The 18,843-nt window shown below is 44.3% G+C and overlaps 2 protein-coding genes across 2 annotated transcripts in view; one reads left to right on the top strand and one right to left on the bottom strand.

Moving 5' to 3' along the window:
- Rbcn-3B (WD repeat-containing protein Rbcn-3B) overlaps positions 1-12,572 on the top strand; it is a 97,298-nt gene extending 84,726 nt beyond the window's left edge. The window contains 2 exon segments of the mRNA XM_077627693.1: positions 4,447-4,551; positions 7,017-12,572. Of these exon segments, the coding sequence (XP_077483819.1) occupies positions 4,447-4,551; positions 7,017-7,202 (291 nt within the window). The 3' untranslated portion in view covers positions 7,203-12,572.
- Positions 12,573-16,895: 4,323 nt separating this feature from the next.
- Oda (Ornithine decarboxylase antizyme) overlaps positions 16,896-18,843 on the bottom strand; it is a 65,156-nt gene continuing 63,208 nt past the window's right edge. Inside the window, exon 4 of the mRNA XM_077629162.1 lies at positions 16,896-17,867. Within this exon, the coding sequence (XP_077485288.1) occupies positions 17,752-17,867 (116 nt within the window). The 3' untranslated portion in view covers positions 16,896-17,751. The remainder of the gene's footprint in view (positions 17,868-18,843) is intronic.

Genomic DNA, 18,843 nt, shown 5'->3' with positions numbered 1-18,843 from the left:
GGGGGGACAAAGCAAATGCAACTAAGAATAATACGTTAATACAACAAAACATAATGCAATACAATAAAATGAAAAACGATACATCACAATACAACGTTGGTCAATAATGAAGGGCACAAGGCTGAATTAGGCGGTAACAACTACAACAACAACAAGAAAAATAATAAGTTAACTGGGTGAAGTTTGAGAAGTGTCTTTTATTCAGTACAGTGATTAATTAATGCCTGTCGAAATTTAGTAGCGTCGCGCTCGTTAACAATGTAGTCGGGTAGCAGGTTCCAATTTTCTATTGCAGTTGGAAGAAAAGATTTATTAAATGCCAAGGTCGATCCATGTATACGTTGAATGCTGAGGAGGTTAAACAGGCGGCGCGATGTTCTGATGGGAGCTAGTAATAATGTGTCACGAAGATCAGGAAAATTGTAATATAACTTATGAAAGAGGCAGAGTCGTGCGATTTTCCGTCGGAGCTCTAGTGGCGGGATGTTAAGTGAAGATTTAATACTGGTGATACTGCTGTGTCTATTGTAATTTGAGGATATAAAACGGGCTGCTCTGTTTTGAACGGCTTCTAAGGTGTTAATTAAGTATGCTTGGTGAGGATTCCATATAGCCGCTGCATAATCAAGTATGGTACGGGTGAATGTTTCGTATGCTAATTTTCGAACAGACATTGACACGTGTGCTTCCTTCCTCACACGTACACAAGTTTGGAGTCTGCTTGTGTTCTCTCACCCTTTTGCTCACTGCTGTATAAAACAGTTACCGCAGCGGTGGCCAAGTGGTTTGAGCATCCGCCTTGCATGCGGGAGGTGCGGGGTTCGATCCCCAGTGCTGCCTAGTACCCACCGGTGATACAATGGGTACAAACCTTCCCCTGGCCTGGTGCTCGGCTTCTTTGGGTGAAATGCTTGGGAAATGGGTCTTTGACTCCACCTTGTGCAATGAAAAGTACCTTGTGACATGGCGCTGTTTGGCCAAAGTTGCCCTTGTGCCATAAAAAATCATCATCGTCAGCGTATAAAACATTTGCACGGAGTGAATGTCCCATCATGCGCTGTCCTTCGGCACTTCAGATAGCAATGCACCAGCTTTCCCAAGCAAGTGTTTTACTAGGTCTGGGCAAGATTTGGCCAAGCTAGCTCTTGATGTCAGATATCCATTCTCCTCATTGCAAAAGCTTCCATAACAGAGGAGATTTTTTTTTTTTTTTTCAGTTGTGCCATGCCACCTTGCTGAGTCAGTTAATTCATGTGAATTGTCAGGGACTGTGTTGCTTACACCACAAAAAGATGTGATATTAATGAGAACTTAAGCACCTTTTCTTAAGTTGCAAGCAGTCAATTGGGGGGGGGGGGGTCTAGGTTCATGTTCTACTGCTCTCTATTCCTCTCTTTTTTTTTTTTTTCAGTGTGGTTGTCAGAAAATGAAAGGTGGCGACAACTGTAGGGTGCTTAAATTCTTATTGTGGTATTTAACGATCAACTTAGCTGAAGGATTAAGAGGGATGTTTGTCTTAAAACTATTTTTTTTTTTAAGCGAAAGCTTCAGTACGCTAGGTTTTCAATAGGGCAGCGTCAGTGCAGTCACGTGACAGGTCATGTGACCTACTGACGTCATCACAATCTGTCCACCGTGGCAGGTGGCAACTGCCCCATCGGGCATTTCATCGACGCTTTACAGACAATTGCAGCGGTGGCCAAGTGGTTGAGCATCCGCCTCGTATGCGGGAGGTGCGGGGTTCGATCCCCAGTGCCGCCGGGTACCCACCGGTGATACAATGGGTACAAGCTTTCCCCTGGTCTGGTGATCGGCTCATTTAGGGTGAAATGCTTGGGAAATGGGTCTTTGACCCCACCTTGAGAAAAAAAAAAAAGAAAAATACCTTGTGACATGGCGCTCTTTGGCCATAGCTGCCCTTGCGCCATAAAAATCCATTATCATCATCATCAGACAATCTATTCGGCACTGTGTGTGGCGTTTGTGAACGTAGCCATGCAAAGGAAGCTTTGCTTCTCACAGGGGTTAACCAATGCTTAATCCACAGCTAATTTTTATTTCTGGCACAACTCTGATCATAATTACCACTAAAGTAGGCCTGTTCGATTTACCACGCTCGGGGAGCCCACTGGCTGCCAGCAAGTTCACCCCTGACAGGAAAGCGCATCATGGTCACATGGGCTGGCGGCCACTGGAACCAGCCAGTCGGCAACAACGGCGGCAAGCTTTCCACGCTCTCCATGCATGGAAAGCTCTCCGTAGCTTCGCGTTCTGCTGCATCTCGTTGCTACGCACTCGTTTGGCGCAAATAGGATGCTTGAGATCGAAAACAACGGCCTGAAGTTATTGAGGGCTGCTGCAGACTGCAGAACAAACAGCTGATCGTGCTCGCACCCGTACACATCGGCGACGACAATGCTAGCATGTGCCTTCGGTGCACAGTGTGCTGTGTAAGCTTCTAGAAATCCTCAAAAGCATATGGTGAGCAATCGCAATCTAACGTCTTTCAGTTGACACCACATCGGAGGGAAAAACTGCCCGTGCGTTGCTCATCAAATGACACGCCGTACTCTCGGATTATCGCGTTTGTTTACTGTGCAGTAATGAGTATGACCGCAGACGATTGACCCTGCATGGTGGTTTACTCTGCGCCGTGGTCATTGCGATTTCTATGTTCGTGAACTCCTGAGGACTGTATTCAGAACAGAATCGGGATACATTCCGTTCAACTGTCGTCTGTCGGCCGCTGGCTTTTGCTGCCGGCAAGCAATGCGTGCATAATCTCAACAAAAGCGATCAGCTGATTGAGCGTTCATCTAGAACAAGCAGGCGTACTGTACAAATTTAGCTACAGCTTTACCGCAGAGGACTGGCACTCAAATGAGAGGCGCTACAATCCGGCCTTGCGTGTCGGCGCCTCACTTACTGCGTGTGCATGCATGCTGATCTGTGCTGGAAATTTTTTTTATCTCTTTATTGAGCCAAACATGAGGAGATGCATGCGTACGGATCTTCTCAAATATTTTAAGTATTTGTGACAGAAGGCCCGAGCATCAAGCTGTACGACAGTTGGCGACGATAGAATCTGCACTCGCCTAGATTGGCTGTCGCAAGTGACAACTCTGTGCCACATATATGCGCGCGCAGAGATGCATCAAGCAGTGTGCTCAAGAAGGCTTTAATAAAGAACATGTTTCAACTAATCAAGCGTTTCTCGAGCCATATCCACCGCCGCGTTGGCTTAGCGGTTGCGGTGCTCGACTACTGACCTGAAAGACGCAGGTTCAATCCCGGCCACGGCGGTGGAATTTCGATGGAGGCGAAATTCCAGAGGCCTGTGTACTGTGCGATGTCAGAGCACGTTAAAGAACCCCAGGTGGTTGAAATTTCCGGAGACCTTCACTACGGCGTCCCCCATAGCCTGAGTTGCTTTGGAACATTAAAGCCCCGTAAACCATAAACCATCAAACCATATCCGCCTTTCCGTTGCACAGAACGCAATAAGACCATACGCTCTTGTGTCGCCCTCAACTAACACCTCACCAAACATGTTCAGCACATGCATATATGCACGCGTCTGAGCGCCTACTCGGAGCTGGAATCTGTGGTTGCTCTCGTTGCTACGCATGAATCACCATGTGGTATTCACTTACGGCCGCTAAATAATTTGTAATTGTATTTTTTTCTGTCATGCTATTTTGGTTTCGGTTTCAACAGCCGAATGAGGACTGTGACATCAAAGAATGGTTTTATGTCACATGAGGCATGGAAAAATGTCGATATAATTGTTGTTTCATCGTTTAAATTCACTATACAGTGCTGAAGCCAGCCTTTCTCAGGAGACAGAATGACAACAAATGTGGAAGCAGCAATTATATTGCAGTTTTCTCATGCCTCACGTGACATAAAACTATTCTTTGACGTCACAGTCCTCATTTGGCGGTTGAAATCAAGACTAAAACAGCACGAGAAAGGAATTCTATTATAAATTATTTAGCGGTTGTAGGAGAATACCATGTGGTAATCCATGTATAATAATGCCTTATGCATCATTACAAAGAAGAAAGCACACACCCAAAAGTTAAGTGTTCATACTCTTTTAAGCAATTCCATAATTCATCAGGCGTTTATTTGACAAATCCAAGTATTTCAATGTTAAAATGTCTAACTGTTGTGGGGCCTTGTACACAATTTTGTAGATGTCATTTGAAATTAACATTTAGTGTTTCACATAGCAAAACTGATTGGCTTTCTTGAGGCCTGGATATACTATATTTAGGCAGAAAAAAAAAATTGTTTTAAATTATGTATGAGTTATCTCTCCATGTCCAGTACAAAAACATCTCTCCTGGCAATGGGATTGTTGTGACGTGATGGAGTTCCAAACAGCATCGTGAGTGTGCTGTCCTTGTTGCATTAAGCGTCCTTTTTCCCTGTGTGCTGCAGCTGATAACTGCCCACTCAACAGCTGTGGTGGCCTGCACGTTCTCCCCTGATGGAAAATACCTGGCCACCTACTCCAGCGGGGAGAACAAGCTCTGCTTTTGGCAGGTGAGGATGCCTTTCAGGCCAGTAAGAGAAACGAGTGGGACAGTGAGTAGATGTGTTTCACTGGAAGTTTAACAATGGCCACAGAGGATATGAGTTGTTGTAGCCCTTAGCAGCCGCTGCATGGTAAGGATCCTTGGAAGTTACGAAGAAAGGAGAGGTATGGTAATAGATGCAACTGCAGTTTGAAATGCAGATTCGTAAGGTGCAGTTTGTTTCCTGACAAACAGCTTGCGTGGAAATATTAATACATTTTTAATGAAACTTGAGATTTTAACTAAACATTTTATTGTGTCTTTCCTCTCATTTCATTGCATAAAATTAATATATTGAGATCCAGTCATATGCATTCATTTCCAAATTCACCTTTTTCTTTAGTGCAACCACACTGAGTGTGGCAATAAAAATTCAGTGGCGATTACGATATTCCTAATATGAAATTTAAGAGCAGCTGTTCAGGAATATTCGAAACACAGGAGGCTTGGCGCTGCCACCGCTGAGCCTGCTGGGGCAGCCCAGCACTTTGTCTTCCATGCAAGCAAGGTCACGGAGCACAGGTGGCTTGCTTGTTTGTCTGTTTGCTCCTCTCCTTGATGTCACCAATGCCAATAGGTATGAAGAGAAAGAACCATAGAGGTACAGGCACGCCCTAGGAGTCTGTTGGTGCCTCTAGGAGCCGATTGGCAACTACGGAGCCCGTGCCAAGTACTGCCGCCGCCGGCTATGACTCCGCTTTCCTCCTCGCGCTTTCTTCGCTATTGCTGTCTTTCTTCCTCCGCTGCACTCAGCACTCCAGTTACTTCGACAGGGCATGGCGCTCAGCCCAGGGAACAAGCACCTAAGAGCTGCGCTCTAAAATACTTGCAGGCTTAATTCTCTTTTATAAACCACAATGTGGTTAGACTGGATACTTTTCTCAAGGTTTTCTCAAATGATAAATGAATTAAGAATAACGGCGTTATAGCCACCACCCGAAGTGGGCACATGCATGCGGGAGCACAGCTACATACAAGACAGTGGCCCAACAATTTAAAGCAGAGTGAATGGACGCCACACATTCGGCGTGACTTTGTTGTGCGAGGCCTCTACACTATCGCACTGAATGAACGCTCCTCAGTGGTGTAGAGCGGTGCATTTCAACCCATGCCCAGTTGCGGCGTTCTCTCCCACGTTTGCTGCTCTATGCGAGAACTCATTGCAGTGTCTCATTGCTTCAAAGAAGAACACCGAAACCGCAAAGGACGCATCTCCATTTGGAGTGGGCCACGAGCCACATGGCCTGCACATTCAGAGCAGTGCATGCCCGTTTCCATGGTAAACGGCCCCTGTAGATGCCCATGTTGCCGTTTGACAGTTCAAATGTCAATTCATGGCTGGCTCAAGTTGCGACTAGCAGTTTTGTGGTAGATCTTAACTTGATTCGAATACAAACAGCCACGTGCCTGTTTGACAATCAAGGAGCCTACCATCTTTGAGCAAGAAATCCCTTCACTTGGGCAAGACAGTGCGTCGTTTTTCAAGAACACTCCAATGTCTGCCACCTCAAAATGGTGGGGTTTCTGGGATATCTGCCTGCTACCACATCAACCACAGTCCCTTTTGCGGAGGGAGTTTCGGCGCACGTCTAGGTAAGATGTCTTCCGGGAAGCGCGTTTAGCAGGTCATTAAGCGACAGCCGGCGCAAAATGAGCACGACCCCTCCCACCTGCCCCACTGTACCTCCTTTTGCCACTTTCCATCTTAAGGCTGGTTCACATGCAAGCGACTGAGAGATTGAGCGGCGCGTCGCAGTGAAAATTTCCAACTTGTTGGGACCCGGCCGCTCATAGCTGATGGGGGCCATAGCTCCAGCGGGTCAGGAAGCTCCGCTCCTGGAAGTGGGGCCGGCGGAGGAGTGCCTGCCTTCCAGCATGCAAAAAGTGACGAGAGGAGAGCGAAAGGCGCGAAGATGCTGAAATTCAAATTTTGACTACAGATAACTCAGCTTCTACAAAGCGCATTTAAAAAATTCTTGCTGGACACTATCCATGAAGCGGTGTGCTTTAATATCCTAGGCATGCTGCAACTTTATTAGAGCTCCTTTCACAGCCCCTTTCAAGGTAACAGATTAGATTCCTAGGGAAGGGAAGCATAGCAGGGGGCGGCAGAAAGTTAGGTGGGCGGATAAGATAAACAAGTTTGCGGGAATAGGGTGGCCACAGCTGGCATAGGACAGGGTTAATGGGAGAGATATGGGAGAGGCCTTAGTCCTGCGGTGGGCGCAGTCAGGCTGCTGCTGCAGATGATGATGAAATGTCAAAATCAGGAAGGGAAAAACAAAACAAAATAGGATCATGTTTGGTGACAGTGTAAGGGGCATTCAAGGTAGACAGCAGCACTGCCATGCCATTTGTTACTTAAAACTTGGCAAGATGCTTGAGTGCACATTGCTAATTCTGGACTGCCCACTGCCTGTTGTTTTCATGCAGACGGCAGCTGGCCTGTTTGGGCTGGGCAATGCGCAGACGCGCTGTGTGCGCACCTACTCGACGCCGCCTCTGCCGGACAGCGTGCGGGCCAACCCGCTCAAGATGGTCCGGCTGGTATGGGTGACGAGTCGCATCGTCATCATTATGCTGTCTGACGGCACCGAGCACCGATTCCACCTCAGTTAATCCACTTTATCCTCTTCGCCATAAGTACATACCCACCCCCACATTCGTTATGTTGGCAGTCGTGTTTGGGCCAGAAAACCTGTGCACTGGGGTGACGAGTTTTTGTGTTGCTTTGCTGTGACAGCAGTTATTGTGAGCCTTGGGAAGAAGCAGTGCAGGGAAGGAGACGATACGACCCATTTATCTTTTGCTGCACTTGCTTTGTGTTTTAACATGCTCATTGCTTTCACATTACACATGGGTTGTTGCATGAAGCCGAGGATGCCAACTAGTTGTGTTCGAAAATGACATTCCAGCTGCCAGCACGGCGGTCTTGTTCATTAGTTGTGATTGTGGATAAGGCTGCCATGCTGTGAGCAAGAATGGCATCCTTGGTATTCTCAGTGGTTGCTGCACGAATAATAATCAATAGAAGTGGTCACTCGTACTAGTGAGAACCAGGAATCTTGATGCTGAACATAAAACTGTATGCATTGCCTTTGATTTCTAGGGTAAGTCTGCTGACACTTTCACACAAAATGGGTTGCATTGTGCCACTAGTGAAGGCCAGCTTATTCTCCCTTGCACATAGTGTGCAAACAGCCTGCACTTTTCGCGTTGCTTGCAAGTCGTATGCTTGACACTTAATCCGAATCCCTGCTACAACGTCTAAATTAGCAGGCATTACAATTGAGCAAGAATGACTTCTCTGCATTAAGCACGGACTTCTGTGCACAGGGTCAGTGAGCTGTCTAGCTTTGCAATTTTTGTGGGAATAATGTAGAGACATCTCTCAAAGAAAATGTTGCGCTGTTGCGCAACATTGTTAATGCAGTGCAGTATTTCCATGCTCTACCGTTGCAGCACTGCTGCTGGTGTAGGCAGTCGCACAAAGTGTTTCAATCTTGGACAGACAAGCACACTTCAGTCTGGTGAAAGAAATGCACTGTAGTAATCTGAACCGTTGCAGTGCTGTTGCTGCCAGAACCAAGAGTGAGAGCTTTTGATCAAGGTGTGGCCTCGCTGTCTCTATCCATGCCACAAAAGTGCTCATAACAATGTGCTTCATGTGATGTATGGCTGTGTGCTAGTAATAATTCTTTGTGGATCATAGGTCTCTGTTATGCTGGCAAAAAAAAAGAACGCAAGAAAAATTTCAGTTTTTCTAGCTGGTTGGCCGACATAACTTTGTAGGTCGCTAAGATTGTTACTCCTTCGTTGTTTTCTTATTGTCTGTAAAAAGAGTCTGAGGGAAACAAAAAAGCTGGTCTACAGTTAGTTACTGCTGACGTGTTGCTCGCAATAGCACCACTATTGAGATAGCTTAAAAGCTATCTCATTAATGGAATTATTAGCAGTTTTAGAGTACCTTGCAGTTAGAAGTGCATAATGTGGCTCTCCTATCATCTAGTACAAGGCAAAGTTTAAAACTGTTGAACCGGAAAGTAAGACATTGCTTGCTTGGCACATTAAGCAAGCACTCCACGACAAAAAGCATTGTCGTACATACCTTCGACAAAGCATCACTTCAGGATGATAGGTAACTGCATAAACACAAACAAGCACGTGAAAGGTGCACAACAAACGCAGCAAGCGCACGCTTCATGTCCTTGTTTGTGTTTGCACACTCAACGGCATGCTCTTGTAAGGTTGATCTAGGTTTTGAGAATTTCATGGTAAATAACCTGATCTTTTTGTTTTTTGTTGTTGGAGGCCCACAACGGTAGGCTCGAAACCTACATTTTCATCCAGCTTGCGTCACAAGAGATAGAAGCACTGCATTCCACAGTGCTAGCTGCTTTGTTCTGGACTCCCCCCATTGTGACATTGTCACCGTAACCACATGATCTTGTCGTCTTTCCGTGGCTCAGTGTGGGAGAATGCTTTTTTCGTAGTTTTATTTACAGGAATTGTTGTTTTGCTTCTGTTGAATGTGCCCTTTTATGGCCTCCCCAGGTACTGCAGTTGTTTTTGGCAATGTCTTGTTCAAACGATAATTGTTGCAGAGATGGAATTGTACAATTGTTTTATATATAAATATATATATATATATATATTATATATACAGGCAGTTTTACCCTGCACCATGTCTATAATGTTTTCTTTTATTGCACTGCAGCGTGTTCTGCTTTCCTCCCTTTGCTTTTGTAAATGGATGTGCCGATGTTGGTTCCTACTTTTCCCCTGTAAATAATGTCATAGCATAAGTCTTCGCACTGCACAGAAAAGAGCACCTTGTAATTTGCCTTCAAGCTATTGCTGAACGTGCCTGACAGGCTGCTCTTTGATATTTTTTTTTTCACTGCACTATATTCTAGCTGTTACATATTTGGCATGCAATTTTGTGTTTGAAAACATAGGACGCAGAAATGTGGCACTCAAGTTGTGCAGTGAGTGAATGTACCAGAAACAAACAATTTCAAGTGTGCGTCTTTGATGGTGTGCTTGAATGGTCTGCACGGGAGTTGTTGAGATCTTTAGGTATTTTTCTTCTTTTTGTTCTTTTTGCCTCTTTCTGATAGTGACTTGGAAACACATTAACCATTCACATAGACACACTATGCATGCTGTTATGCCATGTTCTACTTCAAGGGTCTGTGCAGAATGTCTGGAATGCATATCACTGCAGGATTTTCAGATTAATTTTCTTTCATTGCATGTATATACAGTTGATGCCGTATATATTGAACTCGAAGGGAAGCACAATATATCGATAATGATATATAAAAGATGGCATTAGATAAGCCCATGTGTAACCTAGAAGCATCAATATGGTGCACCCATGCTAGCGGCCTACATCCAGCAGCGACATGCAGCCCGCTTGCATACTGGAACATAGCCTCCGGCTACGACAGGAAGCACGCTGCTTGCTGGTGTCCTAGCACATCGAAGCCGCAGTGGATGGTGTTTTGGAAGCAGCCATCGTCTATCATAGCAGATCTAATCCTGTTACTTGGACACTGTAAATACAATAAGACTTAATTAAAATTACAGTACAGTTGATTTCCGTGGCGCCTTCAGCAGCGAAGCGGCCACATGAGACGTGCCGTAAGCATCAAGTGATTTTACAATGAACATATTCACATAGCTAGCGCTGCCAACAGGTGTCCAAGGCTGTGCTGCCGACACAGGTCAGTGTGAGAAAAGTAATCGTGGGAATGCCTTCAGGAGATGCGCTACTTGCTGGGGCGTGGCGTACCATTCGATATGTCCACTGTTTCGCTGAACAGGAGTTCGATAAACACAAACAGTAGTGTTATACTTTTGCATGAAATTTTCAAGGGGATGTTCCGGCTGTATAAACAATAATTTGATATATCCGGGATCGATTGTAAAAGTCACTGTTTTGAATGCACTTTGAAGTTTCAAAGAACAGTTAAATTCTCACCAAGCTTGAGTAATTTGAGCTGTACTCCTTATTCATGGTAAATCAGATAAGTGAGCGAATTTGTAGAAAAAGGCTTGTAGAACAAAGTGCTTCTTGGTAGTTAAGCTGTGCTTGAGTTTGGTATAAATTGATAAGTTGCCATTGTTTGTGAGCATATTTGGGAGCAATATATAAAATTTGTAAAGTTCCATCCAATTATTAGCCTAGGATTACAACAACACTGGCAAGGATTGACCCTTTAGTATTATGGCATTCAAATGGCTGGTGCTGAAAACAGTTTCAATTTTCTGTGTCAAACAGAACTTCAGATCTCTTTTCATTGATTTTGTGGGTGCATTATGAGCATTTTTATTATAATGCCCTACAAATCTTCATTGAGTATATTCAAGCATCTCTGCTAATTGTTACACTGGCTCATGAATTAATAGAATGGGGCACATGCTTCTGCCTGTACAAGATGAGTGGACCTTTTTCTTCTTGTGTTGCTCAAGTTATGTGAGACTCCATTATATGTTGTGCATGATAATGTTTTTTTTTTTTGTATATGGCCAGCTCATCAAATACTGTGCTGATCTTGTTGAATGATGTGTCGTGTGCAAGAAACATGCGTCATTTTGCTTGATGGGGTTGTCATTGCAGCATTACCTGCTGTGCTTTGCAGGAAAGGCGAGCATAGGATGTCCCCATTGTCAAGGTTGTTTTGCTTGAATTGGTGCTTGTTGGTTCATTTCTTTCAGGCTTTGCATATAAGTTGCAAGTTGTCATGTGTCTGCATGGCATTAGCTGAGGAGTATCATCAGAGTAGTCTGTGTCATCAAAATCAAATAGCTATATATTAGTTCGTGTAAACCGACAAGCTAGTTAAATGACTGGAAGGCTGTGTGTGTACTGTTGTCTAGGCATATGTATTCCTAGAAGTCATGCAAGTTAGGGTTGATCGTGTTGGAATCGTGTATGAAATATATATGCCAGCAGTACTGTGTATATATAGCAAGGTTTAGTTACAGAACTTTTTATAGGTTTAAGACTGTTGTCCTAGGTTAACAGTTTTATATTGTTGCTTGTTTTTCAGCTGTGTATGAGCTGGACAGTTAGTAAACACAGCTCACCTGTAATCAAGCAGTACGCCTTAGAGGTCAGTTTGTCTAGCACTGTGTAAATTACTGGTTCTTTTGTATTTTTCCCGCTCTTCATGCTTTGACAAAGCACTTTGCTGTTGGTTGGCTTCTTCCGTATGATTCAAAACCATGAGCAAAGATATTAGACATCTTTTTTTAGCTTTCTGTGTTATATTCCAGCTGCTCCTATGTACAGGTAGTGTTATTTTTGTTAAGTGCTTGGATTCTAACAGTCACTTGCTTTCTACTCTACATGGTTTCATTTACTGGCTCCCATGTATTTCATGCTCTGTTTCTGCTCTCCGTGTTTCAGGATCGCATTCTTTCTGTCCTAACTTCTTAGCAAGATGCTGCTTCCGCGAACCATCTGACGTTACGTAACCATGGGACATTTTTATTTTACTTTTTTTTTCCTCCTCAAGACACTTCAAGACTGCTGCTGTTAACATCTGGAGGGCAGCTCAGTCCTAGACCCTGCAGAAAACAGGCTGCAGGAGTGACATTTAAGGCAGCTTTTGCGTGTTGTTATTGCTACCTGTGTCTTTTTCTTACGTAATTGTGTGTGGAGTGTGCTCTTGGCTTCAGCAACCTGTTTACCCCAACCTGTGGCTTTAGTGGACTGTCCGGCCATACGAACATGCTTTCGTATCTAGTCTAGTGCATAACTGACTCATGCAAGAAGACAACACGTGTTCAGCTTAGTATATTGTGCATGCAAAATATAGGAATGCTCGACAAGTGTGGTTGTTTCATTAGCTATGCGTTAAATTGTCAAGATTCCATGGCAGATGCATATGTAATATTTGAATTGTGTACAATAATTGGCCATGCTTTTCAGGTCAACATGTTGTATGCATATATAGTTAATAAATGTGTTGACTTGAAGTCCCTCTGGTCTGTTTACATTAGTGGACACATGGCAGACACATGTTGAAGGTTTTGACACGAGAGCGTTAAGGGTACAGTGTCTCGGAATGAGAGCAAAAATTCCCAATGGAAGCAAAGAATTACTAAAATGAAGCTGAAAAGAAAGTTGGGTGAACTTGGGTTTGGGTGGGAATCGAACCCAGTGCCATGTTTCACGAAGGCTAATTGGTTCAAGCTGAATAAAGAAGGACGTGGGGATTGCACTGTGGTCTTTAACTTAGTGAAGCGTCTTAAAAAAAGAGACGTGTACTGATGCATACATGACTAATTCCAAGTATGCTAATTAGGAATTGGGCAACTGAGTAAGTGATGCGACTGGACCCGACAGTGTTCCACCCTTAAAGGCAGAGCTTAAGAATCCCCCAATTTTTTGTCAGGTCTATGCCAAGTCCGTGACTTTACCATGTGCTAATACAAAGCTTAGCAAAGAAGGATTGAACACATTGGTGTCATTAACTATCATGAGTTGAAGGTGGAGGCCCTGCTGCCTAATGTCGGATGCATTTAGAATATGCATGCACCTACCCTCGGTCAATAACCCTTTCTTGCCATTTATCAATGCAACAAAATACCATGAACATACAGCGTAGAACTGTATAGCTCAACAAGTACGCAAAGAAAAAATTGCCTAAAACTGGCAAAAAGTGCTTTCAGACTATTTTTTCTGGTTTTGGAACTGATGGGCTATCTATACATAGAGCCCTTCGTTTTCGGGTTAAACCCAATTTTTCCCCAAAAATGCCCCTTCTGGAGTACACAAAATTAATGGCAAGAAAATGAGGGGCTTGTTACGATGTACATATATAGGAAAGGGCATGGAGAAAGTAGGTTTTCTTGAACAAAGCTGAAGACAGCATGAAATTTAGCGGATATTCTGTGGTGGTGCAAGGACAGTGTTCTTTCTCCTGGTGGTCTTAAGCCACTCTTAATGCTTGTCATTCATGGCGTGACTTAACTTGAGGATATGTTCGAAGAGTAACCTATAGAAGCAAAACGCCAAAACATGCTTACTGACCAGGCATTTACGTATTCGGCATCATGTATGAAACGCTTCCCGCACCAATGACTTCATGCTGCAGCGCTCTTGCCAGTTTAAAATAGCCTCTGTGATGAATAATTAACAGCAGGCAGGCAACAAAATAATTGCAATACATGAGGAAAAAAATATATTTTGTGAACAGCATTTTTTGCACAACCTGCAATTTTCATGTTTGTAAAATATTGAGTGAAAATAGGGCATTTTGTGCCCCATAGAAAAGTGAGTGCTTATAGTATATTGTCTTTTGTGGCAAAAAAGACCCCAAAAAACTTGGAATATGTAAATTTTTCCTTAGTAACCAGATCTGTACCCAAACTTTCACTAAGAAAAAAATATTGCTACATATTTACCCGAAATTTCTGGAAAAAAACAAAACCCGAAAATGAAGGGTCCTATCTATACACAGTTTCCTGTGCTGAGCTGAAAAAAAAAAAAAAAGTCTGCATTAATAGCTCTCTCAAGCATAAAGTCTTCGCTTTCAGCATTGCAACATACTGCAAGTGAAAGAAGCACCCCCCTCTTGTACCTCCTCCTGTGTTGTCCCATGTTGTAAAGCACAAGTCAGCAGGGAGCAGGCATTGGAGAGTGCATGCCATCTGTGTGCATGTGGTCCACATGGACTCTGCAGTAGGTATGCACCATGGAGGAAAGAGCTTGAGCACTTATTGGAGCAGGGGTTTGGGTGAAGTTTTTTATACGTTGCGGTGTGTGAATATTGAAATTTTCATATAAGAATCGAAGACGAACATGAAAAAATATTTATTTGTACGAAACAAAAATATATCGGAAAATCATAAGCAAATGCTGTTGCCCTCACTTTTTTGAGAATAGTGTATGGTCTTTGAAACTGAAATAAAGAAAACTAGACTGACCCAGCACCATATAAGAAAGGATGTGCACAGAAATGTATGCTGCTTGATTAGACAGCACAACGGTATCCAACCTGTAATGTAGTCATACAAAACGAAATTCATAAAATGACAAGACTGGCAACAAAAATATGGTGGCTAGTAAAACCTCGATATTCAGGGAACCGGCGGCAGCTGGTTACCCGAATGTCGATTTATAAAATGCCCCGCGGCCCCCGAGAAAAAAAAAGTTGCTGAAAATGCGGTAAAGCCTTATGAGGTGGCTCCGTTGCGCAAAGACCTACGTAAACCCATGACGAGCGCCCAGGTTCGGCGTGCTGGAAGAACGTAAGCGAGGGGGACGCACACATTGGCATCGGAACGGCGAGTCTGTTTCTAAAAAGGAAAAATAAATGACCAGCGACGCGCCGGTCGGCGTCCGAAAGTAGCGCGGAGCTGGGATATATCACTACTGGCGACTGCGCGGCCGACAGCTGCCGTCGACACGGGTCCAGAAACCGAAACAACGCGGCCAGGTTATTTTTTTGTCCTGGCGACGGTGTCCCTCCGATCGTTGTCACGCCTGCCATCCTGACTGCTTAAGGGGACCGCGGGTCACAATGCACCAAGCAATAAGGATTTTTACAAGATCGCTGCGACACCTTGACTCCCCCCTTCGGGTGCCACATGCCAAGTTCCGCAAGTGGACTTTCCCGCATATCGTAGTTGACCAAAACGAGATGTCGGACCTCACGCTAGCCAGGAGAGGTTATGAAGGCCACAGGATGAATTCCATGGGTGTGGACATTAAGTAACGTATTATGGAAGGTTAAAACAAAAGCGCGCTGCGAAATGTTCGTAGCAGGTCGCCGGCCATCTTGTTCGCAGCACGTGTGATACGTGGAAAAGCCCACTTGCGGAATTTCGCACGAGGTCATGCGATCGGTCCACGCGATAAACGACCAAGGGAATATGGCCTTTGTACTGTAGTATTGTTGTATCTGTCCAGGTATTGCGGTTTTGCAACGGTCGAATTTATGAAAGCCGGCGCGGTGTACGGTCGATCGCTGGAAAGTATGCGGGAATTTTCGAATATCAATTTCTCGAATATGAACTGAACATCAAACATTCGATTCATATGGGAAATTTCTAATATTCGCTCATCTCTTGGAAATTTTGCCTGTACATTAGGAAACGATGAAATGTTGGTTTGTGCTTTCCATTGTGCGCGTGGCCTATATGCACTGCACACGTCCGAGAAAAAGCAGCAGACGCTATATTTTGCAGGCGTGCTTCACCTGACAGCTCAAAAGCTAAGGCAAGACTTCAATGCAACTTCACAACTGACGCCCTTTTGAATGTTGCAAAGATCATGGTCCAGGTTTTTTCTGTGAATGAAGCCATGCCATCTGCAACTTTTTTGCACTGTAGTGCATACAGTAGAAACTCCATGATTCGAATCTTATAGGGGTCACAATAAATATGTGCAGAATCCAAAACGAACAAAATCTGTATACAGAAGCATGGGAAATGCATTCACACCTGCCCGCGGCGGTCGCATTTCGATGACGGCGAAATGCGAGAGGCTCGTCTACCGTGCGATGTCAGTGCACATAAAGAACCCCAGGTGGTCGAAATTATCCATCACCATCATCAGCCAGACTACGCCCACTGCAGGCCAAAGGCCTCTCCCTTGTCTCCCCAATTGACCCTGTACTTTACCAGCTACGGCCACACCGTATTCCCGCACTTTTTCATCTCATCTGCCCACCTCTCTGCCGCCCCTTACTATACGCTTGCCTTCTTTTGGAATTCACTCCGTTACCCTTATGAACAAGCGGTTATCTTGCCTTCGCATTACATGCCCGCCCTGCGAAGGCCATTTCTTCTTATTTCCACTAGGATGCGATTAATTCGCGTTCATTCCCTCACCCACTCTGCTCGCTTCCGGTCTCTTAACGTTACACCCACCATATATTTTTCTCCATAGCTTGCTACGTTGTCGTAAAGCTGAACCCTTTTCATTAGCCTCCATGCTTCTGCCCCATAGGTACTGGTAAGATACAGCAGTTTTATACTTTTATGTCGAGGGATATTGGTAAACTGCCATTCATGATCAGATAACCTGCCAAATGCACTCCACCCAATTATTCGTTTCACTCTCGTGATCCAGAAATGCGGTCACTCAGTCGAATCAGCAAAACAAGCAAACACTACTGCATAATAGGTACTGGTCAAGGATTAATAAGGGCCTCCAAATGTAAAGCAATTAGAGGCAGATGTGGTGGAGGCCCCCCTTACCAGTTTCTGGCAGTTTTGTTACAGCCAGTATACATTAACTGTACCTCACAGGCGGCCGTGGGAGAAGCAGAAAAGAAAACTGCAAACAAAACATCAGCAAGACAAAAGGTTTTTATTTGTACTAGAAGGAAGAACCAGAAGGAAGTGGAAAATAGAATAAAAAGTATGTGTTGCATGCACAAAAAAAGAGTAACTGTGAAGTCATGAAAAGAAAAAGTAGCACAATGCTGGAAAAAAAAAAGTGTAAATGAAGAAATGACATACACAAGGCCATTTGTATTTTTTGAACATTTTTGGCAGTTTATGCATATTTTTTTTACATTTTTGAACTTTATGAGTGAAGAGTACAAGACGTCCTGCTAGCCTAGCACAGGAGGAAGCCAGTTGCACCACAAGCGAGGCAAACGGGTGCTTTAAATTTGAGATACCAACATTTTTTCTCCTTTACTAATGTAAGTAGCCTAACCTCTAGTTTAAGCCCGACACTGACTGAATTGGTCCCAAACAAACTTCTATAATACATCCCCCCTACAGCAACTAGAAAAAGAGGTGCAGTCACAGCACACACACAGACACCTCAAGGAAAACGTTTCCACATAATTATGCCGCCACGCCTTGGATAGGTCAGTAGCTAACAGATGCACAAACTCCTAATACAAATGACTACAGCCTCGCTTGTGGATATCAAGCCCTAGATATAACGCGCGCGGTCTCTGAAAATGCCCACCCTGAAACAACATCCCAATAGTGAATCGGTTCGCCCAACCCATCATAATTTCCCCATGAAATTTTGAACCCCCTTTTGTTTTCTTCTAACGCATGAACTCGAAAGGTTACACACTTTGGATCTCCTCCCCGAAAGAGTTGCAGAAAAAGGAACAAAACGAAGAAACTATTGGTGCAGCAGTAGAGCCAGGAAGCACAGTGGGTTGTCGGTGTCCGCCATGTCTCACTCAATGGTGTAAGCCATGTACAGGAGCCCTTCAGAAGTGGACTGTGGCACGAGGGGATGTCCTGGGGCCAGGACACTGAACCCCAGGAACATGAACGTGCGTACAATGCCGGCTGCACAAAAAGAACAGCACAGAACGACAAAATCAGAACCATGAAAAAAAAATTATGGGAACCTAAGACTACTTACATGCTGCGAATGCGAAAGCATGCACACGAGGTGTTCGGATGCAGCAATGGCATATACAAATATAGTGCAAATATAATGCAGTGGCCAGCTAAGTTGGTCTGTCCGCGCCGCCCGCATGGCATTTAATGAAGATGACTACACCCAAGCGCGAAAGACTGTCAGCTTAGTGCACGGCATGTCATGCTACAGTGACTGTGCAGTGCTCTAATGAAATGGCCACTGAAGCTGATCTGGTGATGCCGGCCTGGATTCAAACCCACTTCGGAAGGAATTTTATTTCTTTCCCTGATGATGATGTAGGCACTAGGCGACATTATGAGGTCACGTGGGTTTTTGGACTGTCGTGGAGAACGACAACGCCAGATTTTCCCCGCATCATGAGCCTTACAATGCTTTCACACTAAAAAAAAAAAAACCCTGTAAACTAGACACCCTGGTAGTAGCGTAGGCATAGCCATTGGATTGCAGAAAATTTGACGGATTATAAAAATGCTATACAGCACAGTCACATGAGTCATTGAATGCAGCAGCATTTAGAGGACAGACACTGCAAAGAATACAGCAGGACTTCACACAGTCATGATGAAGCCACAAGACAACAGGGGTAGCAGCCACTGCAGTTTCAGAACAGCTGCACTGTTTCTAGACAGGTGAAGTATCTCCTAGCACAGGACTAACAGAAAAAGAAGCGAAAACGAGAGATGGAGATGTACTTTGAAAGCACTATTCAATAAGGGGCAAGCTGCAAGAGTAAGCAAAAGGAGGGAACTAAACGAGATGCAAGGCAAGCAAGATGATGACTGAAGGCCAAGCAACATGCAGGGCAGTGCTTGTACTGCAGGCCTTGGTCCAGCAAAAAAAAAAAAAAAAAAATCCAAAGCACAAGCATCTGATCCACCC

Source organism: Amblyomma americanum, chromosome 6 (assembly GCF_052857255.1).
Source record: "Amblyomma americanum isolate KBUSLIRL-KWMA chromosome 6, ASM5285725v1, whole genome shotgun sequence".
In the NCBI taxonomy this organism is placed as follows: Eukaryota; Metazoa; Arthropoda; class Arachnida; order Ixodida; family Ixodidae; genus Amblyomma; species Amblyomma americanum.
This window is presented reverse-complemented; position numbering and strand designations above follow the sequence as displayed.